We start from the raw sequence: 26441 nt of genomic DNA, 5'->3' as shown, positions 1-26441 counted from the left end.
CAGGGGTACCCAGGGTACAAATAAACACTCACCCCAAATCTCCCCCTAACTGACCTTCAGACTGGGGACAGTAGGACAAAATGGAGACAATAGGGCCAGACGGTGATAGTAGAACCAGATGAAGACATTAGGACAAGATGAAGACAGCAAGGCAATATGGAGACAGTATGACATAATGGAGACAGTTGGGCCTCGTGCCCAGTGTCAGTTTGTTTGTTGTGCCCCAGTCCAGTCTGTTGCCCCTCGATTGATCACGGACCCTGTACAATTGCTCAGTGATGTATTATTTCTACACTTTGCACAATGCCGCCCCCTTATGGCTGTTCCTGGTGGGGAAGCTGGAAAACCTGCAGGAGGGAATTAGGGATGGGTATGGGGGTAATTAGCCCTGAGCCTCTCACTGTTCCCTGACAGACACTGTCCAATGACACTGGGGCTCATTATCAGAGCCTTGTCCTTCTGTCTCTGGTACCTGAGATACCTCTGCTCTGCTGCCCCCTGCTGTACAACGTGTAATTAACAACCGCTCATTTACTTTCCTATCTCAGCATCTCTGTCATTTGTTCTTTATTAAAGGGCAAGTAAACCCAAAATATAAGATTTGGCACAATAAGAGCAGCGTTCAGTTTGAGACACTTCCCATTACAAGTTAAAGTCCAGTGATTAGACATATCATTGTTACTGCAGCCCAGACTCCAGAGACCACTGACTAGACATTTAGCCCAGCAGAATACACCGTCTGTTCCCATGGACAGTGATGGGCCCCAGACACGTCACTATTGGAGGATCTCCCGCTAGAAACACGTTACGTTGTACAGTTCTTCCCAGCAAGGGGTCTTGCCCTCAACAAACATGGCGGCGGCGCTGTTACTGACTGAGTCTGTTGATCAGCTGATCGAGGTTAGGGCTGACACAGAAGTGAAATGCGATGTGATTGGATGTCCGGGACAGCGCTCTCTCCCTATGGCTGCGCATCTTGTTGAGCGGCGTCACTAACCAACTGTACACAGTGAGACCGGGAAGCTGAGCGCGCAGAGGCTCATGGGCTGAGTGAGACTGACACTGTCTGGTACCGGCGCCTCCGCTACTGATGCCATGAACCTGGGGTAAGTCTGGCGCTGTTGTCATGGAAACTGCCTAGTGTCCCCCTGTATATAATACCCTGACACTGACTAACAACCCCCTGTGTATAATTCTCTGATTAATACCCAGTTTGTGTGAGAGAAGCTTCAGTTCCTGATCAGTAAGTGACGCCATAGATTCACCTGAGAGAAATTCTCCTGATCACGTGATCACAGACTGGGCTTGAGACTCCCCCAGACTATTGTCCCCTCAGTGTGACCCCTAATTACATCTCTCTCCTCCCACACTGACACTCAGAATCATTCCATCACCTGTTTGTGGGATTAGAGACCCCAGTAATCCAGGAATGGTGGGATTAGATACAGCCAGGACCACCCACACCTTTGCTTTCTTGTGTGATATCAGGGGGCTCATTCCATGTACCCCAACATTACAGGAATCCACCATTTCCCCACCATGTACCCCAACATTACAGGAATGTACCACTTCCTCACCATATACCCCAACATTACAGGAATGTACCACTTCCTCACCATATACCCCAACATTACAGGAATGTACCACTTCCTCACCATGTACCCCAACATTACAGGAATGTACCACTTCCCCACCATGTACCCCAACATTACAGGAATGTACCACTTCCTCACCATATACCCCAACATTACAGGAATGTACCACTTCCTCACCATGTACCCCAACATTACAGGAATGTACCACTTCCCCACCATGTACCCCAACATTACAGGAATGTACCACTTCCTCACCATATACCCCAACATTACAGGAATGTACCACTTCCTCACCATGTACCCCAACATTACAGGAATCCACCATTTCCCCACCATGTACCCCAACATTACAGGAATGTACCACTTCCTCACCATATACCCCAACATTACAGGAATGTACCACTTCCTCACCATGTACCCCAACATTACAGGAATGTACCACTTCCTCACCATGTACCCCAACATTACAGGAATGTACCATTTCCTCACCATATACCCCAACATTACAGGAATGTACCACTTCCTCACCATATACCCCAACATTACAGGAATGTACCACTTCCCCACCATGTACCCCAACATTACAGGAATGTACCACTTCCCCACCATGTACCCCAACATTACAGGAATGTACCACTTCCTCACCATATACCCCAACATTACAGGAATGTACCACTTCCTCACATATACCCCAACATTACAGGAATGTACCACTTCCTCACCATATACCCCAACATTACAGGAATGTACCACTTCCCGACTATGTACCTCCAACATTACAGGAATGTACCAGTTCCTCACCATGTTTAATCCAAGTGTTTCTCTTGGCAGGGATGGGCTCAAGCTGGAAACTCAGATTTTGGACGGGAAGACCAGACTCATTTTGGCACCATATGGTATTGTTTGACTTTAAATACATGATTTCTCCTGCATTCACTACTATCTGCTAGTAAGTTACTCATGCTGTCACTCTCTGACTGATGCCTGAGCAGCTTATTGTACAGAGAGGGACTGGAAAGCTGGCCATAGATGTTGAGATTTTTAAAAGATCTGATCGTTATCGTGAGACCACGATTATCTCGGAACGATCGTACGAATTTACCATCAACTAAAAAGACCAATTTGGCAGGAAAACAAAGGGGAGCTGCCTGCTTGGCCCTGCAAACATAGATACATTGCACTGGGGCCGACAAAGATTTTTTGACCCGGCCGATCAATTTCCTGACAGATGTCGGCCGGAAAATCGTAAGATGTTCGATCGTTCGAATCCCACTAACCGCACGATAATTTTGAAGGATTGGTCGGACTTCCCTAAAATCAGTCGTTCGGCAAGAGAAATCTTTGAGTCTATGGGGACCTTAAAGCTGGCCATAGACGCAAAGATCTGATCGTACGAATCGAGGATTCGTACGATTTTCGGACTGTTTGTGGAGAGTACCGACATTTTTCCTCCGGCGGAGATCGTTCGTTCGGTCGATCAGACAGGTTAAAAAATTTCTGTCACTGGCTTTTGTCGGACATAACTTTGCTGTCAGGGGCAGAACATCGGCTGATCTGTTCTTTTACTACTTTATGTGATCTGAATGGTTAGTGGCAGGTCGGAATTTACAATCTAAGGTCCCTATCACATTCCAATTAGTCCCTGCCCCAGTGCGCTTACAATCTAAGATCTAAGGTCCGTATCACATTCTCGCATAGTGATAGCCAAATTTATCAGAAGCAAATTAACCTAATAAATTTGTTTCTTTTATCAGCCCAGAGGAGTTTCTGTTCACCATCACTGGGTAAATTGTAGGGATGCACCGAATCCACTTTTTTTGGATTCGGCCAAACCCCCGAATCCTTTGCAAAAGATTCGGCCGAATACCGAACTCAATCCGAACCCTAAGTTGCATATGCAAATTAGGGGTGGGAAGGGGAAAACATTTTTTACTTCCTTGTTTTGTGACAAAAAAGTCACATGTTTTCCCTCCCCACCCCTAATTTACATATGCAAATTAGGGTTCGGCCGGGCAGAAGGATTTGGCCAAATCCTGCTGAAAAAGGCCGAATCCCGAACCGAATCCTGGATTTGGTGCATCCCTAGTAAATTGTGTTGCTGCACTACAACTATCTCTACACCATCAATATCAAGGCCTTTAGCTGGTTTCATAAAGAATGCTCCTTATTCTGATTTCTGCATAGTGTCTAATACAAATTTCTTTTACAGGAAGTGACAGGAAGTCTAATAAGCAGGTGAGTGATATTAATTAAGCGGTGTCAGTTCCCCTTTAATGTCCCAGTCAGATTCCCGTGGCTTTTTATGAACATGATGTGTTTATTATTATTATCAGGCAGGTAACAGAGGAAGGACACAGAAAGTAACGCAGCCAAGTCAGGTCCTGAAATCTGTGCAGAGCAATAATGTGAAGCCGGGAGCTGCCATACTGAGAATCACAAGTGGCTCACGAGATGGGCAACCCAGCAAGCCGCTGGTTAATGTGCTGAAGCAGTTGGAGAATAAACACCAGACCCCTGTCCTACAGCAAAATGTGCAGCCTCACAAGCAGGACCCAGGGAAAGCAAAGGCGCAACCCAAAAAGCCAACACACTCCGGCCCCCCCAATCAGAGGGGAAAGCAACGATCTCAGCCCAAGGTCTCAGCAGAGCAGCTCAGAGACAGTCTGGTGTGTCTGACCCAAGAGCAGTTCCAGCACATTCTAATGACCATTAATCAGGGAAACAGACTTGCTCAGGATCACGGGGACAATGACGGTAAGAATAATGGGGGGGGGACTTAGTAAAACTTCATTTTTAAACTCCTTTTCCTTTGTCCCAAACATGGCGCAACTTTAGCCCTTTAGTAGTGTAAAAATGAATGAGCCGCTGCAGGGTGGCAACAAAATAACATTGTTACTACTGCTACATAGAAATAACCTTGTTACTACTGCTACATAGAAATAACCTTGTTACTACTGCTACATAGAAATAACATTGTTACTACTGCTACATAGAAATAACATTGTTACTACTGCTACATAGAAATAACTGTTACTACTGCTACATGGAAATAACATTGTTACTACTGCTACATAGAAATAACATTGTTACTACTGCTACATAGAAATAACATTACTACTGCTACATAGAAATAACATTGTTACTACTGCTACATATAAATAACCTTGTTACTGCTACATAAAAATAACATTGTTGTTACTGCTACATAAAAATAACATTGTTACTGCGGCTACATAGAAATAACCTTGTTACTACTGCTACATAGAAATAACCTTGTTACTACTGCTACATAGAAATAACCTTGTTATTACTGCTACATAGAAATAACCTTGTTACTACTGCTACATAGAAATAACCTTGTTACTACTGCTACATAGAAATAACCTTGTTACTACTGCTATCCTATATAATAAAGTTGAAGTGTCTCTGCGTCCAGTCCCTGTGTCCGTGGGATTGCGCTACTGCGCATGTGCCCCACGGACCGTCTCTGGCGAATGTTTGACTACATATGTTCTAGCGCCCGTTAATTTAACTTAACTTTAGCTTAATGTCTAGTATAGAAATAACCTTGTTACTACTGCTACTACATAAAAATAACATTGTTACTCCTGCTACATGGATATACCAGTGTTACATGGAAATAACTTACACAAATATCTAGTATAAGTAGGGATGCACCGAATTCAGGATTCGGTCCTGGATTCTGCCTTTTTCAGCAGGATTCGTTTTCGTCCAAATCTTTCTGCCAGGCCAATCCGAATCCTAATTTGCTAATGCAAATTAGGGCTGGGGAGGAAACTTGTGTGACTCACAAAACAGGGAATTAAAAAATGTTTTCCCCTTCCCACCCCTAATTTGCATATGCAAATTTGGATTCTGTTCAGCATTCAGCCAAATCTTTTGTGAAGGATTCGGGGGTTCGGCAGAATCCAAAATAGTAGATTCGGTGCATCCCTAAGTATAAGTAAATTTAAAAACAACTGGACTTGCTGAGTAATCATTGAAGACGTTTCACTACTCATCCGAGCAGCTTCTTCAGTTCAACTGTAGTGAAACGTCTTCAATGATTACTCAGCAAGTCCAGTTTAAAGTTACTTATAGTAGATATACCATGACCTGGATGAATGAAAATCATCATAACTTACACAAATACTTTCCCTTTGTCAGTTGCAGAAGCTGAAGAGCCAGAGGAGGGGAGCACAACTGGACCTGCACAAAATGTTCTGCCATCACCTGACCCGGGTCCCACGGCTGCTGAGCTGAGCACCCATGTGTAAGTCTGTTCTTTCCCATTAATTTTATTGCTCTGCGCACTTCTGTACATTGGGATCTGACTCAAACCTCTAGTAGAGAAATCTGCTGGCTTCAGCATTGCTCCTCCGTCCGTGTAATCAAGCCGTGGCATAAAACAAATCTCTGAAGTCAGAAAACTGCTGCTTTTTGGCTTTGCTGCAAATCACAAGACATTTAATTGAATTCGGACCTCGTGTAATAGAAGAGAGTCTGCAACTCCCTGGCACATAATCACTCCCTGCCCAACATTGGCACGAACCAAAGGAACCGCATTCAGCAGCTTCCTATTACACATTGTATTGTATTACACATTATATACTCATTTACTGTTCCCAGGTACAACACGAGGGTGCAGGGGGATTTATTTAGTACACTTGGAGAACGAGAGAGAGACCGAGGCCACGAGGAAGCCAAAAAAGCGCAGTGGCGGAAAGAATTAGGTACGTTTTTTTTTTAATTTTGTGATTGTTTCATCATTTTTACAGGGATGTTATTGTCCAATTACAGAGTTTTCACCAAACAGTTTAAAGGAATAGCCACCACTTTACCAGAGCCTGATTTTCTGTATTTGCTGGGCTGCTCTCTTCCCTCTGGACACAAAGAGGAACAGGGCTGGTATCAACAAAAAAACTTGATCCAGTGTTTTTCCCCCTTGGATTGATGTCTATGGGCAGTATAAAAATATTCACTAGAGGGCGCACTTAATCCTCAAAGTGCCTTGTCCTTCTTTCACTGGGCCACAGAGATCAATCTAATTCTAAAATCCCTGCCAGCCCATTACAGGGGATCGTAAGCCAAAATAATGAATTGATGTAAACTTACTTTACAACTTATATTCATTTTCTATTTAAGGTGGTTTCTGAGATATTAGAAATTTTTGACAAAGCTCAGTGGCTTTTTGAAGGTCAGGAGTGTCCGAGACCCCTAACTGTCTATGCTCTTTCTGGATTTTATTAAAGGGGTTGTTCACTTTTAAATTAACTGTTAGTATGGTTTAGAGAGGGCTATTCTGAGACAATTTGCAATTGGTTTTCATTTTTTATTATTTGTGTTTTTTTTAGTTATTTGGTATTTTATTCAACAGCTCTCCAGTTTGTAATTTCAAATCTGGTTGCTATGGTCCAAATTATGCTAGCAACCATGCATTGATTTGAATAAGAGACTGGAATATGAATAGGAGAGGCCTGAATAGAAAGAGGAGTAATAAAAAGTAGCAATAACAATACATTTTAGCCTTACAGAGCATTCGTTTTTTTTAGATGGGGGTCAATGACCCCCATTTGAAAGCTGTAAAGAGGCAGAAGAAGAATAATTCAAACACTATAAAAAAAAAAAATAATGAGAACCAATTTAAAAGTTGCTTAGAAATGGCCATTCTAGAACATAATAAAAGTGAATGACCCACTTAGACTTAACCTTTAAACTAACTGGGTGAAATCTGATGGGTTCAGTTTTTTGTGTGTTGGATAATGAATTGTCCTATTAGCTTTGTGCTGTAAAGTGATTATTTCTTGTCTGATTCCTAAAGATGAGCAAATTGCAATGAAGAAGAAACTGAGGGGGTCTGCACAGGGCTGGCCATACTCCCGGCACCAGGAATCATCCAGCTTAGAACCCAGCGGGTCTGACAGTGTGCTGCCACCATCACAAACACACAAAGTAAGGAAACTGAAACCCGCTATTTAGTTCCTTACACAGCGGCGTAACTATAGGGGGGCAGAGGAGCAACTTGATTGTGAGACTAGATTTATTTTGTTACTGTATTTAGTTTTAATTCACATCTTTCCATTCACACTGAACCACTGCATGGTTGCTAGGGTGAATAACTAGCAACCACATGACAGCTGAATTCTAGCTTAAAGGACCAGTAACATAAAAAAATGTATTTCTACAAAACGAAAAAAAAAAACACCAAGGTACTTTAAATTCACAAAGTCTTTATTAAGAAATAACTTACAGATTCTCTGCTTGCGCTCCTCTTCAGAAACGGCAACGTTCCATCGCGTGGCACTCGACTTCTCCTCCCTGGCTATCTCCTATAGAAGGCAGGGAGGAGAAATCAAGAGCCGAACGACGGATCGTTGCCTTGTCGCCGTTTCTGAAGAGGAGCGCAAGTGGAGTATCGGTAAGTTATTTCTTAAAGACTGTGGATTTAAAGATAAATTTGTCTTGGTGTTTTTATTTTCGTTATGTAGAAACAAATTTTTACTGGTTTTTTAATTAAATGTTGCGTAGAAGCCATATGGGTCACTTGCATTATCAGCGAAAGTTTGGCCAATAGAGTGCAATATCCATTTATGATAGCGTAAACATGGAGGCAACAGGGTAATCCTGTGCCCACGTTTCACTCCCTGGGTTAGAGAGAGAAGGCGGCACCTCTCACAGTAATTATTTTGCCATGTTATGCCACACAAGTTTTGATACACTGTCATTTCTCATCTCCTTTGGTAGCTGCCCGTAGTACTCATCTATTTCCAGCAGGTGGAGCTGAAGTTCAACCCTAATTCACTGTGTTCTGTTCCTGTGTAGGATCCATACAGCAGCGACAATGCTACCCCTGCCCAGGATGATGTGTTTTTTGGAACATCCACCAGTACGGAGACCAGCGATTCTTCTCCCATCATTCTGAGCGGTCCAAGTGGAAGAGGCTCCAGCTTTAGCTCCCCTGAGCTTCCAGCTGCTATCCGCAGTGCTTTTGTTTTGGGGGTAAATTTCTGCCACTCATTTCTTGTCTTTTCTCTACATTTCTTCCAGTACAGTAACAGCAACATATTAATAAAGGGGCAGCACCGAGGATAATGCTCTTCTTGTGTCTCTCTCAGGGGCTGGCACCCCTATCCTTGTCTCCTTTGTTGCACACACCATTACCATGAACTAGGGAGACACAATGGAACTAGCCTATTTGCGGTTGGCATTGGCTGGGTATCCTGGCGACTGAGCAGAAAACACATCCAGGTTATAGTCCCATGAGTTTTTAGGGTTATATCATAATGGAGATACAACTTATTGGGGCATATTTATCAAAGAGTGAAGTTAAAGATCACCTCAGTCCACTAGTATGAAATTCCGCAGCTTTCCATTCAAGTTCATCTTTTGATAAATACGCCTTTAAAAACTCCATAGAAAGGAAAGGAGAGTTGCGGAATTTCATACTAGAGGACGGTGACAATCTCCAACTTCACTCTTTGATAAATATACCCCATAATTTCTTGTCCTTTTCTGTATTTTGCAATCAAGACAATGCAGAGGGGCAATACTTTTATTTTACCCCACATGGCAGCTTTTTGAGAATCTCCGTTCTACTGAGCACTACTTAGAAGGGCAGAAATAATGTATATGGGAGGACACCATATTGTGTTGTACAGCCTTCATAATATCACTCCCAGGCTTGGAAAGCAATTAGTCTACTTAGCATAGACGTGAGAGATTAGGAATGTCCTTGTGTTTTATTTAGGAAGCAGCACCTTTGGATCACCCTTTCAGCGCCATCAAGCGGCAGCAGCAGAAGAAGTGGCTGGAGGAGCTGAATAAGCAGAGGGACGAGGCGATCCTGCGCAAGAAGCTGGAGAAGAAGAAGATGTTAGAGGTGGGTTCTTCTAAGTTCCATTTGTTTCTCTGTTGTGGCAGCATTGTTTCTATTTCCCCTTTAAAAACAGGTATGGTTGATCCTAAAAAAGAAAAATCAAAAGGATTCCGGAAGTTCAATCCTGTAGCCGTTTCTTTCCATTCTCCAGCCAATATAAATCTAGCAAATCCAAACACTGAAACTGCGCTGTAGAAGAAGAATATAAAAAAGTTCCAAAATATAGTGTAGTAAATTTTTACCCAATCGGTTCAATACCACCTCTCTGTGTGAACACTATATCACTCAGTCTCACGTGAAACCCACTCCTTTATTCAGTGGACAAAGGCGAAACTTTTCTTTACCGATTATCTTTTATTAATTCAACACCAAGGGAAGGTGGGTACTTTTTAATATTTTTCTTGCTGTCTTCTCTTGAGCTTCCATGAGAAGCCCTGTTTCACCGTGTTTGGATTTGCAAGGTGTGGTTGATTGCAAACTTTCCTTCTGTGGGTGGGAGCCCTTAGACATTACAATATAAGCAGACATCAGGAGGTTTCTGTTATTTCTTACTGATGGTTCCCATTATGCAGAGGGAGGAGACTGAGAAGTGGGCGATGCATTTTGACTCCTTTAAGAAGATCAGTGATCCCCAAACACAAGTCCCTCACAACACAGTGGAACTTGCACAACCTCAAAATCTATTACCAGCCCAGCAATTTGTCCATTCAACATCAGCAGAACCAATCACTTCTCCAGATTTGAGTCCTACTCAGCGTGCAGAGGCCGAACAACTCCGATCATCCCAGGAGAATCAGAAAACTGGGTGAGTAGCCAACCCTCGGGGGAGGGGGACAGGCACAGAATGTAATTGTAGGTGGCCACACACAGAAATCACTACACTGCAGCACTGCAGGTGAATTTATTGGGTCAGACAGACAGTGTTGTGATTTCTAGTGTATTCAATAACACCCTGGGAAGGGTTTTCGGACTTCTCTGCACCCAAAAAGTTTTATTAGGTGGTTGAGACACACTCAAACATTGCTATGGTGGCCATACACGGGCTCATTTATAAACACTGGGCAACCAATCAGTAATTAGCTTTTTCCAGACAGCTGCAGGTTGAGCACTGAAAGCAATCGTCTGATTGGTTGCCATGGGTTACTGCCGAGCGGCAAATTAACCCACTGTTTATAAATGAGCCCAACAGACTCCTAAAAGTACCAACTCGGCACCTTGAAACCAAGTCAGCAGCTTATTGACTCCTGTATGTGGCCCTCCAATCAACTTGCTACTTTACTACTGTCTGGCCACAACCGAAATACATCTTCTAGGCAAAAGGAGCCCCCCTATAAGATATATTGGATCTAACTGTCAGTGAATATCTGACACCCAACTGCTGCATGAAGAGAGAATGAAGAGAAACAGATGCTGAGAGAGGGATAGTGAATATAAACGTGATTATTTAAGAAACAATGCAGAATATTTAATTGATTACATTTAGAAAGTTTCTTATTTCAGTATGATGAAGCGTATATTTTCGTGATAGTTCCCCTTTAAGTCGAAAACACTGTATGGTATATCAAATGGGCAAAATACATCTGAGCTGAATACGTTGGAAGGCACTTTTATACATTTCTCAAGTGACGAGCAGAAATGGAAAACCACTTAGACAAAGTTTGCTTCAGCAGTTAAATGTGAGAAATTCTTCTTCCAGGTTCCTCCGTACCATGACGGCCTTATTAGATCCGGTGCAGATTGAGGAGCGAGAAAAGAAAAGACTGAAGCAGTTAGAGCACCAGGTACGTTCTAGTGTTAGTGTTCAGCGTCGGTTCAGCTCTGTAGCATGGCAGATTGCCAGCAGGTCTCATGTCTCAATACTGGGTTTCGTGTTAAAGGGAACAGCACCCATGAGTGGTGGTGATGATGATGTACATGTGCTCACAAAAGCCCTGTTTTCTAAGTAGTTACAGTTCAGAAGTGATGAGTATTGATGCAGTAGATGTGGCTGGTATCTCTATATGCTGAAGTATGGCTGAAGTAGCAGGGGGTGATTAACAGACCTCCATGCCAACACGTATGTGCTTTCTCATATACACTGCCTGTAGTTGGTCCTCACTGGGTTTTCTGTATCTTTCAATTTTTTATCAATCTCTGAGGGTCTTTTTCTGTTCCCTCTCCCCACTAGAAAGCCATAGCTGCGCAAGTTGAAGAAAAACGCAGGAGAAAACAGCTGGAAGAAGAGCAGAGGCTGCGAGAAGAGCAGGAGGAGGAACAGAAACTGGCAATGGAGCGAGAGCACATGCAACGGCAGTTTGAAGAGGACACAAATCGTCAGAAACAGAAAGAAGTAGGCATCTCCATAACCTCCTGTATTTGTATTTATACATATGGGAGGAGGAGGTGCCATATTGATTCCCTTAGACAGTACAGTATGAGGGTATAGCTTATTGTGTGCCCAGAACATTCCTTCTCTGTATATTTGTATTTATACATATGGGAGGAGGAGGTGCCATATTGATTCCCTTAGACAGTACAGTATGAGGGTATAGCTTATTGTGTGCCCAGAACATTCCTTCTCTGTATATTTGTATTTATACATATGGGATGAGGAGGTGCCATATTGATTCCCTTAGACAGTACAGTATGAGGGTATAGTTTTATTGTGTGCCCAGAACATTCCTTCTCTGTATATTTGTATTTATACATATGGGATGAGGAGGTGCCATATTGATTCCCTTAGACAGTACAGTATGAGGGTATAGCTTATTGTGTGCCCAGAACATTCCTTCTCTGTATATTTGTATTTATACATATGGGAGGAGGAGGTGCCATATTGATTCCCTTAGACAGTACAGTATGGGGTATAGCTTATTGTGTGCCCAGAACATTCCTTCTCTGTATATTTGTATTTATACATAAGGGAGGAGGTGCCATATTGATTCCCTTAGACAGTACAGTATGAGGGTACAGCTTATTGTGGAGCGGGGAAAGCAAAATGTGAATTCCCATTTGTCCTGTTGTGGTTTCATTAGGAGATATTAAACGTGAAGACTAAAGAGCTGTATGAGAGTATGCAGAGGGCACAGGAGGAGGCACAGAGGATTAAACAGCAACAGAGGATGCGACATTTGGAGCACAAGGGGAACGACATCTCCAAACTGCAGAGAAATCCCACTACTCATGGTACCTGCCTGTTGTTAGGTGTTTAGTAACATACACTGGGTGGGTCACAAACACTGGGATAATTGTGGGTGCAAGCGATTACTTTACAGATGAATGGGGATTATTCCCATGGTAAAACTGCTTGGATAACAAAATATTCCCACTAAATGTCGTCTTTATGGTATAATTCAATTAAACTACACATTTCTTTCTGTAATTATGATATCCTAATGCAGTGCACAGTGCTGATGTGTGGGTCAGCCCCGAATCCACAGAAACTAGTTCAGGTACTCCATTACACAATAACCCGCTTTTTCTCCCTGGCTATGCTACTCCGGCGTTTTAATGGTGGAAAGCAAATGGCATCAATAGAATACAAGACATGTTACTGACTATGGGTGTTAAAATCATTTCAGTATTTACAATTTGTAAAATCTATGCCAGAGAGCGAAACTTATACAGTAGATACTCACAGTTACTGCACTTCATTCGTTCTGTTGACCCCTCCTTTAAGTCTAGACCTCCAACTCTGTTGGAAACCTGCTCTCAACGAGCTGGGAAACTGCAAGGTACTATTTCTTTACTATATAAATATTTGGTCTCCACGGATGTGGAAAAGCCCCTTAAATATATGCTAGATTGGGAGAAAGATTTGGGGCGTTCTGTATCTCAGCAAGAATGGTCACTAATCTGGAATACTGTTTCCAAGATATCCCCTAATACTGCCATTAAAGAATCTACATATAAAGTACTGATGCGTTGGCACCTCAGTCCGGCAAGGAAACATCGCTTTGATCCTTCCACGCCCGATTCTTGCTTCAGGGGTTGTACAGCAGTTGGGAATTATCTGCATATCTGGTGGACATGTCCTGTAGCAAAGCAATATTGGGCAGAAGTTTATAGATTACTTGAGCGGGTATTTCATACGCATATAGTCCCTGAGGCCACTACGACTCTTTTAGCCTGCCCATCCAAAGGCCTCACGAAGCTCCAGAATACCTTGATGGGACAAATCTTAGCTGCCGCACGAACCAATTTAGCGAAACACTGGCTGCAGCACACTATAGATGTTCATGCCGTAATTGCAAATATTACCCAAACACAGAATCTGTTGTATTTAACGGCTTTATTAGAGGACAGGGTAGAGAAACATACACAAATTTGGGCCCCATGGAATGTGTTTCTACAACCTTGAGTAAAACACTGCTTTTGATGTATGTTATACTGAATGAAGTTGTACTGATGTGAACCAGTTGAAATGTTCTGTACTAAAAATGATATTTACATTATTCTCTGTCAATGTATCTAATTTTGAAAAATAAAAGAGATTATAAAAAAAAAGAAACTAGTTCAGGTACAGGTCTAGCTTTTAAAGGAGAACTAAACCATACAAATGAATATTGCTAAAAATGCCATATTTTACATATTAGTGCACGGGACTAAAGTTTGAGCTTATCAATAGCAGCAATGATCCAGGACTTCAAACTTGTCACAGGGGGTCACCATCTTGGAAAGTGTCTGTGACACTCACATGCTCAGTGGGCTCTGATTGGCTGTTGAGAAGCGAAGCTTAGGGCTCGTCACTAATTATCCAGCAGAAAATGAGCTTCCCTGGCTGTAATATAAGCTGATGCTACAGGTTTGCTGATTATTCAATTCTGATGCTAATTGCACTGGTTTCTGTGCTGCCATGTAGTAATTATGTGTATTAATTACTAATCAGCCTTATATTGTGACATTTCTATTCTATGTGTACTGTATATTGTGAGTGGCTCCCTAAGCTCAGTAAGTGACAGCAGCACAGAGCATGTGAATCAGTGAATCAGCAGAAAAGAAGATGGGGAGCTACTGGGGCATCTTTGGAGACACATCTTTACTGCTAAAGGGCTGGGGTTGCCTTGGGCTGGTACAGAAGCACAAAAAATCATGTACAACATTTCTAACCCACCTCTTTAGTGAGGCTTTAGTTCTCCTTTAAATGTCTTCTTTGCCCTGTGATGTCATTTTTTTTACACCCCCCAACCTATACCCCACCTATGTGTGATGTCGGCTAGAGGGTGGTGGGTATTTAGTGAGTGCAAGCCTGAGCCTGGGGGGGGGCTATTTCACTGGGACCATGGGATGAATTTCCTTCCAGTAGGGGGCAGGGCACTAACGTGGGGGAATATAATAGAATTTGTCCTACTGGGAAATACAGGGAGTGGGGTTAATCCAGTCATGACTATAAATTGCACTTTTAATTCGGGGACTGTGTGATGCCTTGTACCTTGTACCTGCCCAGTCTGTTTGAACTGATCCACTTTTTGGTTTGCAGGTGAAGCTGTGCAGATGGATTCCAGTAGGGCCAGCAGCAGGATAGCAAACACAGGTCCATCAGACCCCCAGTCTGTAGCAAAAAGTGCGGCGACCCCGATGTCTGGTGTGTTGCTTTCACCCCGAAAGGATACGGCTGTGCAAACTGGTGAGCTCTCTCCCTTCTAGGGTTGTACCAAAGCCACTATTTTAGGGTTCAGACGAATCCCAAACACTTTGTGAAAGATTCGGCCAAATACAGAACGAAATCGAACCCCTAATTTGCATATGTAAATTAGTGTAAAAAGGGGGAAGGAGAACTGCGTGACTTCCTTGTTTGCATGACAAAAGTCACATGATATTATCTATAATATTATCTATCTATATATCTTTCTATCTATATATATATATATATGTGTGTGTGTGTGTGTGTGTGTGTTTATTTTCAGATGAAATCGATAGAGGAGGGGAGAGTGAGGCCGTGCTACCCGCAAGGGATACAATATGGAGGCAGAGTCCTTCTCCCGAGGTGCCGATTGAATTTCAAGCACAATCGAGGGCAGAGACGCACGTGAAAAAGCTGAAGTCCCTGAGAGAGAGAAGCAGCTCCAGGAAGGAAAATAAAGACGTGTCCAGTGATTATTACGAGCAGTTTGCAAGAGCAGAAAGACAGACAAAAGAACTGGCTAAGAAGCCCGACTGGAATAAGAATAAGCCCCCCAAAAGATTTGTTCCGGCCTCTGAAAGGTACCCCAAGGGGCTGCAGAGGCAGCGGGAGGAGAGCAGAGTTCGGAGGCAGAATGAGCTGATGAATTTGGTGGAGAAAAACGCACTGAACAACCTGCAGAGCAAGAAAGGGAATTCTCCCCAAAAATCTCTGCCAAGCGACGACACAAGGGGGAAGACAACGAGCAAGAAAGCGATGGAGGTGCGTGTGACCCCCGTGCTTATTCTGCTGCTGCAACTCTTGTCTTTATACTTTTCACCTCAGCCACATGCTGCAAGGGTTGGGCGAATTTAACCTGTTTTGCTTGGCAACAAAATTGCGAAAATGCATTAAAGGGGTTGTTCACCTTCAAACACTTTTTTTCAGTTCAGTTGGTTTCTTACTTTCTAATTGTAACTGTTTTTGTAATATTGAAGTTTGTCATTTTTTTCACTTTCTAAAGCAGCTCTGGGAAGGGGCGGGTCTCCGACTCTTACTGTTGTAAATGGATACATTTAGTTGATACATTTATTACCTTTGTCCCTGCTGAGCAGAATCTCTGGGTTTCATTACAGGCAGCTGTTAGACTTGATACAAGAGTTACTGATACTCCAGAGATGCTGCTGAGAAATGGATCAACTAATTGTAAAATTGTAACAGTTCAGAGTCTGCACCTGAATTACTGAGCTGTCAGACTCAAACACCAGAGACACCAACATTCAACTTTACACTTAGACTTTGAGGAAACTGTAAAAAATAGAAAGTAAATAAAAAAAAGTCTTTGTTTCCGGTGAACAATCTGAAAACAACTGAACCGCCAGCTAGAATGTAAATCTACATCGTGATGGCGATTGGTCGACTTTGTAAAACTAAGCGCTCCGAGTGCCATCCCGTCGGCGATTTACATTCTAGCCTGCAGGAAGGCAGCCCGGGGAGATTAATCGCACCGAAGAAGAGATTTGTCCCCAGGTGACTAATCTCCCCAAATCTGACAGTGTGTCTCCGCCCTTAAAGGGCAAGGAGACAAAGCAATTTGTGCGCCGCCAGTGAATAAAACATTAGATTTTACCCTGGTCAAATGTTGCTGTTCAGTAAATAGCACACTGGCTGGGGTACTTTCCGTCGTGCCGCCATATTTATTACCTAGAGATCCCTGTGCATCGCTGTAAAGTTGGCACGTTTGCAATACTGATATATGGATCCCTGGGAAGATGAAGAAAGGCTGCAGCTTTGAATGAGCGATTTTTTTTTTCACCATTTCACCGCTGAAATTACGACCAAAGACTTTAATGGGAGAAAAAATTTTTTTGTCTCCAATAGACTTTAAGGGTTAGGACATGCAGGCAGATTCGAGGAGATTAGTCGCCCGTGACAATCGCCAGCGGGATAGCACTTGCGGCGCTTCGTTTTCCAAAGTCGCCTCACGAGGCCCCGAAGAAGAGGAGATTTGTCGCAGGGGCAACTGATCTCCCCGAATGTGCCCGTGTGCCCTTACCCTAAAGGGTTTGTTCACATTCCAAACATGTTTTCCAGTTCAGTTGATTTCAGATTGTTCCCCAGAAACAAAGACTTTTTTATATTACTTTTTATCTTTTATTTTTTACAGTTTCCCCAAAATTTAAGTTTAATGTTCATGTCTCTGGTGTTTCAGTCTGGCAACATCTGAACTGTTACAATTTTGCAACATTTAGTTGATACATTCCTCAGCAGCATCTCTGGAGTATTAGTTACTATTGTATCAAGTCTAACAGCTGCCTGTAATGTAACTCAGAGATTCTGCTCAGCAGGGACAAAGATAAGAAATGGATCAACTAAATGTATCAATTTAGAACAGTTCAACCTGGGACAGATCGACAGAGACAACAGAATAGTAAACAATTAAAAAAACTGTTTTTTAAAGTGAAGACTAACCGCAATGTTATTTTACTCTTATTTCAGGAGGAGTCGGCTGAGAAGGTCGATCCCTACATTAAAAGGTTTGTTTGGAGGATTTGTCTCGTTAATAAAGTAACATTGCTGTCAAGGATTTCTACACTCTCAGATCTATACAGAACAGGCCCGGACTGGCAATCTGTGGGTTCTGGCAAATGCCAAAAGGGCTACTGTAAGATGCCATAGACCCTCACTATTTATTGGGCTGCTGGGGGGGGGGGGGCTGTTTGGGCCTCAGTGTACTTGGAATACCATGGACTATTTTGAATCCCAGTCCAGACCTGGAACCTGTGCTCCATCCTACCCCTCACACATTCACTGCCTCTCCACCTCTAACTACTTTCTTACTCCGAATCCGACTCCTGCTCCATCCTGCCCCTCACATTCACTGCCTCTCCACCTCTAACTACTTTCTTACTCCGAATCCGACTCCTGCTCCATCCTGCCCCTCACATTCACTGCCTCTCCACCTCTAACTACTTTCTTACTCAGAATCCGACTCCTGCTCCATCCTGCCCCTCACATTCACTGCCTCTCCACCTCTAACTACTTTCTTACTCAGAATCCGACTCCTGCTCCATCCTGCCCCTCACATTCACTGCCTCTCCACCTCTAACTACTTTCTTACTCTGAATCTTATATAGAATCTGACTCCTGCTCCATCTTATTCATGATTTTGCCTCTAATTCCCACAGGTCCCATTAGTCACATCCTTGATCCCATTGTCACCCCATGAAGTTCACGTTTGCCCTGTGGTGCCATTATTAGTCAGGGTTGTAGCCCAGTTGTGCAGTAGGGACGTATAAAGGGCCCAGTATTTGTCATTAATCTCTGACATTTATTGTCCAACCCACAGCTCTCACTGAGACGACACTTACCCAAGTAGCGAAACCTGCGTGTAAGTCCAAGGGGCAATTTCTTTGTAATTATTTTCTCCTTCTCCCCTGCACAATTGATTGACCAAATTCATTGGGGCCCCCCTGTGGGTCGTCACCCCCTTACTGTCACTTGGTGTTCACATGAAGGCCACTGCCTTTCTCAATAATCATTACTGGGCACAAAAATCACTACTTGGTACAATAATAATACAATAATAAATCTCACAATGGTTTTGGTGTGTGTGTCATGCTGGGAGTTACACAGCCCCACTCCTACGAATACAGGATTGTAATTGGCTCCTGGTTAAATTAACCCCAGTTTGTGTGATAAGGACTCCCATCAGTCTCTGCTCTGCTGATACAGGGACTGATGTAAAATCTCTGTACTGAGCTTGAGACTATGTTGGTGCTATATAAAGGATTATACAGAATAATGGGTTGGAGTCTGGAGGGACATTATCTGTGCCGCTGTCACTTTAGATTCCAGCTGTCATCAGATTCCAAATACTGTGGGTCAAGTTTATAGTAGGGAATTGGTCCTTTCAGCCATGATAAGTCTGTAAAGGGACTGTTGACCTTTAATATAACTTTAATATGATGTAGAGAGGGATATTGTGAGACAATTTGCAATTGGTTTTCATTTTTTATTATTTGTGGTTTTTGTTATTTAGCTTTTTATTCAGCAGCTCTCCAGTTTGTAATTTCAGCCATCTGGTTGCTAGTGTCCAAATTCCCCTATTGATTGTATTGATTTGAATAAGAGACTGGAATATGAATAGGAGAGGCCTGAACAGAAAGATGAGGAATAAAAAGTAGCAATAACAATACATTTGTAGCCTTACAGAGCATTTGAAAACCAGAAAGAGTCAAAAGAAAGCAAATAATTCAAAAACTATAAAAAAAAACTATAAAAAATAAATAAATAATAATATTGAAGGCCAATTGAAAAGTTGCTTAGTATTAGCCATTCTATAACATACTTAAAGTCAACTGAAAGGTGAACCGGCCCTTTAATTAGCAGCTCTTCACTTTTGTCATTTGCCCAAATCCCGTGTTGTTGTCTCGTTACAGAAGTGATTCCCCGCCGGTCCCTGCAGTGAAGAACAGAATGCACCAATCACACAAGAGACACAATTCCGCCACATCTCATGTCGTACAAGGGAACACTTACACCGTTCATCAGAAGGACATCTCCCCGGAAAGCAGCGAGTCTGAGCGACCTCCTTCTTCCAACTTCATTCCTTATGTCCGGACCAAGGAGATCTATTATCTGGATCCAGACGCTCCGATGTCTCGCCCCTCCACACATGATCCCCAGTACAAGCGCACTGGTATGTACTAATAATCCCTCATCAGAAATCCATGCCCAGGGGGTGTAGTCAGATCAAGTCTGGGCTGAGTGTGACCCCTGCTCTGGTTTCTTCCGTACACACATCGGCATATAAAAGCAGAACATTACAGACAATCCGAAGATTAGGCAAGGAGCAGCCAAATCGATGCAGAGGGTCCATTATCTCACAGGTGGAATTATGACCGCGCCCCTTGTGTATTTCAGAAGTTGCTGATGTAGGAGGCGTCTCTTGCTGTTTCTCTGCTCAGGTCTATCGCTCCTGTCACAATGAGTTATAGAGCCGAATCAGAGAAGTGTCAGGAGATTTCACCCGCATTAGTAACTTAATCTCCTGCGTTTGTCAGGCCTATTGTCAGACAAATCTGTTACAACGTAACGATAGGGTAAAACTGCTAAAATCATGGAAACTAAAAGCAAAAATGAGATTTTGTGATACTCACCATTAAATCCTTTTCTCTTCAGACGTCACAGGGACCGTGGGTATAGCATCCACCGCTAGGAGGCAGGACACTGGAAGAAGTAAAAGGCTCCTCCCCTGGGGCTATACCCCTGTACCTTATACTACTGTAGTCCGTTTTGTTTAACAAAGATAGGTAACCTAACAACTGTTAACCATAGAACTATATACACATGTAGACTATTATACCGTGGAAGATGGAACAGAGGGTCCGCTTCCAGGGAAGGGAGACCCTGTGTCCCACAGATGTCTGAAGAGAAAAAGATTTAACTGTGAGTATCACAAAATCTCCTTTTCTCTTGCAGAGATCTGTACGACACGGGGACCGTGGGGACATACCAAAGCTGTCCCCGAATCTCTGGGATGGAGGAAGCGAGGCCTATGTAGCAACTGTGGCCTGCAGTACCTTCCTGCCGAAGTGTGCATCAGATGCTGCAAAAACCTCAAAATTGTAGAATTTTGTAAAAGAATGCAGGAAGGACAATTCCTGAATGCCCAGGATGTACTTACTCCCCTTGTGGAGCGAGCTCTGACCCACCTTCATCCACCGGGAGATGGTGGTGTTTGAATCTCTTTTGTGTGGTCCAAATAGAACTCAAGAGCCCTAACCGGGTCTTGTAGGAACTCTAGAATGTGAGGGATGGAGTATTTGTGGAAGGGGAACGTTGTGGCGGATGCACCAGTCCCTATAGCAATTCCACACCCTACAGTACGTCGTGGAGTAAACTAGTTTTGTAGTTGCATGGTTCAGACGACCGATTTAGAAAACGGCTTGCACTGTAGGGTTAAGGACTCAATAGCCATGCCATCAAATGCAACAGTTTGGGCTTGGGGTGTAGAATCAGGCCCAGTACCAGAATGAACAGAAGTGGTGGAAGTGGCCAGGGATCGTCGACACTGAGCGTCACTAAGTCCGAAAAACCAAGCCCGTCTGGGCCAGCGAGGATTGATTAGTATGACTGTGCACTTTTCCCTTTTTCATTTCATGAGAAGACTTTGAATGAGTGGAATGGGAGGGAACAGGTAAGCCAGCTGGAATTCCAGCTCGTGAGAGCATCTGCCGCTAGGGCCAGAGGGTCCCGGCAGCAGGCCATGAATTGGGGAACCTTGCGGTTGTTCCAAGACACCATGAGATCCACTTCTGGGTATTTCCCACATGTGTATTATGGTTTGGAATACATCTTGTTTGAGGGACCATTCCCCTGGATCAAGCTGTTGGCGACTGAGGTAGTCAGCCTGGCAATTTTCTAGGCCCGGAATGTAAATGGCTGTGAGAACCACCGTGCGACTTTCTGCCCAAGAAAGGACCCGACTGACTTCCTTTAGGCCTTGCGGCTCTTGGTGCCCCCTTGGTGGTTGATGTATGCAACGGTGGTGGTGTTGTCTGACTGGGTTTTTATCACCTTCCCTTTCAATTGGGATTGCCAGTGTAGTAGAGCTAGATGGACTACTCTGAGCTCTAGGATGTTGATCGGTAGTTAGGATTCGGATGGTGACCACTTGCCCTGAGCCGTCTGGGAGAGAAACACCACTCCCCAGCCTTGTAGGCTGGTATCTGTCGTGATGAGCTGCCATTGTGGCCCCTGCAGGGGTGTGCCATGTAATAAGTGTTGATGATGAAGCCACCAAGTGAGGGACTGCCTCTATTGAGGCTACCATGGAACCCAGAAATTTCATTGCGAATTGGACTGTTGTGTGACGGTTTTATAGAAGTTGGCGAACCAGCTTCTGAATGTTTGTGATCTTGTCGTGAGGAAGAAAGACTCTTTGAGCCTTGGTGTCGAATACTATGTCGAGAAATTGCATTTGAAGGCTCAGGATTAGGTGAGACTTGTGATTGCCAGAGACAGTTGATGCTGTGCTTCTGGAAATGACTGGGCCTTGATGAGTATGTATAGTGTAATGAAGATACCCTGGATCCAGAGTGTGGCTGCTGCTGCTGCCTTCCCCTTGGTGATCATTCTCGGGGGTAGAGGTGAGGCCGAAGGTCAGAGCAGTGAACTGAAAGTGTTGAAGGCAAAGCGTAAAAATTTCTGATGTGGAGATATGCATCCTTGATATAGAGTGCAGTGAGAAAATCCCCTGGATGCATCGAGGTGATGACAGCGTAGAGACTCCATCTTGAAATATGAGAAATGAACAAAAGAGTTGAGATGCTTCAGATCGAACACTGGTCCATAAGAAGCGCCCTTCTTTGGAAAGATCAACAGATTGGAATAGAAGCTCTTTAGCCTCTTTGATCTGTACCGCCAGATTGAAGAGATAGTGTCTGGGCATGCTAGAAATTGATGCCGTCCACAAGAGCTGTGGACCAAGATTGAACTGCACGGCTGACCCAGGCAGATGCCAACATCGTGTGTAGGGATTCGCCTGCTGAGGCAAAGATCCCTGAAGTTTTTTGTCCATGGGATCCTTGAAGGATGAAGCATCTGGTACTGAAAGTGCTGTATTTCTAGAGAGGCGAAAAACTGGCCGTCCACAATCCGTGGGATTGTCCATTTCTCGAGCGCGTCTTGAGGGAAAGGATAAAGGCGTTTGAAACTGCGATTGAATTGATATCGTCTTTCAGGATGGTCCCATTCAGTTTGGATAACACTCTGAGTATTGGAAGGATTTTTTTTTTTTTTTTTGGCGCTTAAACAGTGCCAGAGAAGAGTCAGCGGCAGTGTCCGCACTCGTGAGATCTAAACAAAGCAATACGCCAGAGATTAGAACATCAATGTTGTCAGGGGAGGAATTTGGAGAATCCTTTCCATCCTCTGAGTCCTCCTTGGATATTTCTCCTTCACTTAAGGACTGATTGTCCCAGGTAGGCGAAGCTCTGGGGGAGGCTATGACGCTACCCTCATCAGATGACCGCAAGGCTGGACGCTTAGATTTAGATTCTGAACCCCCTTGGTCAAGTCTGTCTAACAGTTTGTCCAGGTAGGCCACTAGCTTAGGAATACCTGTGGATAAATGTAATGCCCAGGCAGGCTGGCTGGACGTGAAAGGCTTAGCGTTCATAGTTTGTGGTAGGGTAGCCTGTGGATCTGGATCAGCTAGAGGGGGCTCTGGAATTGGGGGGGGTGCTTCTGCTGAAGGTTAAGAGCAGGATGTGCATAGAGGTTCCTCGCGCCTGGATGGAAGGCGTTTGCAGCATTTGACGCAAGCCAAATATTTTGTCTTAGATTGAGCTGAGCCTCTGGTAAATGGACCCTCATGATTGTCTTCAGACATGGTAAAAATGTCTAAAACTTGTGAGCTAAAGTGGACTGGATGTAGAGGACTCAGAAACTTAATTTAGTGAAGTTTTTCCTCCTTTTCTACCACCCTCAGCATATGCCTCCTGAGCCAATGCAATTCCCTTTGGCCTCCCCGTGAGGGGTGACCTGTCCTGGAGTCGGATGTTTCAGATGGTGAGTGGTAACTGTGGTCCCCCTTTTCTGGATGGAGAGCGGCAGTTATGTCTCGAACATCGCTGTGCGTCACTGCTGAAGGAGCGGACGTCAGTACAGATTGACACAAAGAAAGGTTAAGTGCGCCGCACTGGAAGTCCCGCCGTGCAGACCCGCGGTTACTGGGAGTGCATCCGGATGTGGCTGGGGAACACAAGCACCGCTGCCTAAAGAATTTATAGGGGCCGTGGAGGGGACTGGGAAAAACAGCATCAGGGGCTCCTGAATTTGTCCAAACTCACTGCTCACCAGGGAGTCGGGCACAGAAGCAGAGCCTTCCCTGGGCTTTAGTCTTGGCTAGTGCTGAGCAACTTGTTATCCTGTCCATTACAGTGGCTGTGTGATGTGCTCCACAATAGTGTTCCTTCTCATAGCACTGCCAGTCCCACGGAGGGGGATCCCCTGTACAGACTCTCCTTCCTGGAAAGCTCTGGGTCACACCCCTGTGCCAGACTACTGGCCGTTACAATCCAATGGTCAGATGGAGAAGGTCCTGTCTCCTTGACGACACTGAAAAAACGGACTACAGTAGTACAAGGTACAGGGGTATAGCCCCAGGGGAGGAGCCTTTTACTTTTTCCAGTGTCCTGCCTCCTAGTGGTGGATGCTATACCCACCGTCACTGTGTCCCATAGTGCTGAGAAGGGCAGGCTGGGCTATTTAACATTGTTGATTGGGTGGGTGCGTTTATGTCTCTTTAGACTGACTCCCAAAAAGTTTCACTTTCTTCCTCTTCAATATCAGGTGATGATGATCAGACAACTCGGCAGATCTTCAGCTCTGATCAGGCCAGAGACCCTTTACTAAACCCCAGTGTTGTCAAGAACAAAGACCGGCAGCAGGCCATACTCAAGGGACTGTCGGAATTAAGGAAGGTACGTGCCGCTCCCCATGGGGTGTCCAGACTTTGTGACTCTCGCTGAGGATTCTGGGTACCCAACAATACTGCCGAGTACTGTGACTACTCATTTGTTTTTAAAAGTTTTTATTTATAAATAGCCCCAACATATGGCTTGTGGACCGTAGCATAATGAGTTCACTTAAAAGTTCATGGGAAATGTTTTTGTTTTTTTAAAACACATCAGTTAATAGTGCTGCTCCAGCAGAATTCTGCACTGAAATCCATTTCTCAAAAGAACAAAAAGTTGTTTTTTTTATATTCAATTTTGAAATCTGACATGGGGCTAGACATATTGTCAATTTCCCAGCTGCCCCAAGTCATGTGACTTGTGCTCTGATCAACTCCAATCACTCTTTACTGCTGTACTGCAAGTTGGAGTGATATCACCTCCTCCCTTTCCCCCCCAGCAGCCAAACAAAAGAACAATGGGAAGGTAACCAGATAGCAGCTCCCTAACACAAGATAACAGCTGCCTGGTAGATCTAAGAACAACACTCAATAGTAAAATCCAGGTCCCACTGAGACACATTCAGTTACATTTAAGGCTAGTCCACACCAGGAGATTTGGGGAGATTTTGTCGCCTGGCGACTAATCGCCTCGTTTTTAGAGCGACTATCTCCCCGAACTGCCTCAGCGTTTTTCACCATAGGCTACAATGCAAAGTCGTCTGCGCTAATGCACACGCGGCGATGCATTTTCAATAGTCGCCCAAAGGCGACAAAATCTCCCCAAATCTCCTCGTGTGGCCTTACCCTGAGTAGGAGAAATAACAGCCTGCCAGAAAGTAGTTCCATCCTAAAGTGCAGGCACAAGTCACATGACTTGGGGCAGCTGGGAAATTGACAATATGTCTAGCCCCATGTCAGATTTCAAAATTGAATATAAAAAAAATCTGTTTGCTCTTTTGAGAAATGGATCTCCGTGCAGGATTCTGCTGGAGCAGCACTATTAACTGATGTGTTTTGGAAAAAAACATGTTTTCCCATGACAGTATCCCTTTAAGTACTGACTCCTTCTCAAAGCTCAGGATCAGGCACAGCGCATTGAGATGCATCTACACACTAATATTATAGCTAAAAAAATTACATTTGTTGGTTCAAGAATAACATTTTTAAATAGTAGAATGAATTATTTGCAGTGTAAACATTGTCATTTCAAAATAATAAAAAAGTAAACCATAAAAATCATGACAGAATCCCTTAGTGATTAATATAACGAGGCTGAAATGTGATTATGCAAATTAACCTTCTTTATTGTATTTAAAGGGGTTGCTGCAGAAACAGAAAGAACTGGAAACCGGTCTGATGCCTGATATTTAAGCGTATTCGAAATAAAGCCGCCTGATTGGGCCAAATTGTACATATTTGTGTTGACTGATACAATCTCAGTGTTAGTGACTGTGGGTTTAATGTTACTGTCTCCTTATGTGTTGTGTGCTGTGCTATTATATATATATTTATACCAGTGAGTGCTCCTGTGTATTTTGTAGAATGGTACTGTGATTTTTGAAAAATAAATATTTTTTTAAATACCTGTTTTCATACTCTTTAAAAATATTAGGTATTTGTGGTATAAATTCCTGGAAGGCTGTCGGGGTGATGGGAGTTGCCGCCGCCCAGCTACTGAGGACATCATATATACGTTCTTCTTCCATCTGTTTAGCTGTGTGTACAATACTAGTTTTATTTATATACTGAGTATCACTCATGTATTATAAGGGATAATGTACCCCCTACTGTAAATGATAAGGATATTAGAAGTCACTGAGGGGTTGTTCTGTGACCATATAAAGACACAAGGCTGCAGGCTGAGTTATACAGGGAACTCTGAGTATCACTCATGTATTATAAGGGATAATGTACCCCCTACTG

At 43.7% G+C, this 26441-nt stretch overlaps 1 protein-coding gene across 3 annotated transcripts; it reads left to right on the top strand.

Annotated features, from left to right (window-relative positions):
• Positions 1-953: 953 nt before the first annotated feature.
• On the top strand, positions 954-26101 carry LOC108704020 (coiled-coil domain-containing protein 66). Of its 3 annotated transcripts, none has more exons than XM_018240384.2 (19): positions 954-1106; positions 2427-2491; positions 3805-3830; positions 3929-4349; positions 5769-5868; positions 6225-6328; positions 7417-7547; positions 8418-8594; positions 9343-9474; positions 10044-10276; positions 11168-11252; positions 11639-11800; positions 12486-12636; positions 14930-15076; positions 15357-15835; positions 17552-17589; positions 19495-19754; positions 24413-24543; positions 25836-26101. In XM_018240384.2, the coding sequence occupies exons 1-19, from the start codon at positions 1096-1098 to the stop codon at positions 25887-25889; spliced, it is 2907 nt and encodes a 968-aa protein (XP_018095873.1). In that variant the 5' UTR covers positions 954-1095; the 3' UTR covers positions 25890-26101. The 3 variants fall into 3 exon arrangements, with proteins under 3 accessions (XP_018095873.1, XP_018095872.1, XP_018095874.1); XM_018240383.2 differs by having other exon boundaries at positions 5763-5868; XM_018240385.2 differs by lacking the exons at positions 24413-24543; positions 25836-26101 and adding an exon at positions 18402-18443 and having other exon boundaries at positions 5763-5868; positions 19495-19633.
• Positions 26102-26441: the final 340 nt, after the last annotated feature.

This window comes from Xenopus laevis, chromosome 4L (genome assembly GCF_017654675.1).
Source record: "Xenopus laevis strain J_2021 chromosome 4L, Xenopus_laevis_v10.1, whole genome shotgun sequence".
Classification (NCBI taxonomy): Eukaryota; Metazoa; Chordata; class Amphibia; order Anura; family Pipidae; genus Xenopus; species Xenopus laevis.
Note: the sequence above shows the minus strand (reverse complement) of the source record. Positions and strands in the feature narration are given on the sequence as shown.

Bases quoted from the DNA above. Each gene is read 5' to 3' on its own strand.
- LOC108704020 (XM_018240383.2), top strand. The intron at 8,595-9,342 runs GTAAATTTCTGC...TGTTTTATTTAG, and splicing joins GCAGTGCTTTTGTTTTGGGG to GAAGCAGCACCTTTGGATCA. The intron at 12,637-14,929 runs GTACCTGCCTGT...TTTGGTTTGCAG, and splicing joins GAGAAATCCCACTACTCATG to GTGAAGCTGTGCAGATGGAT.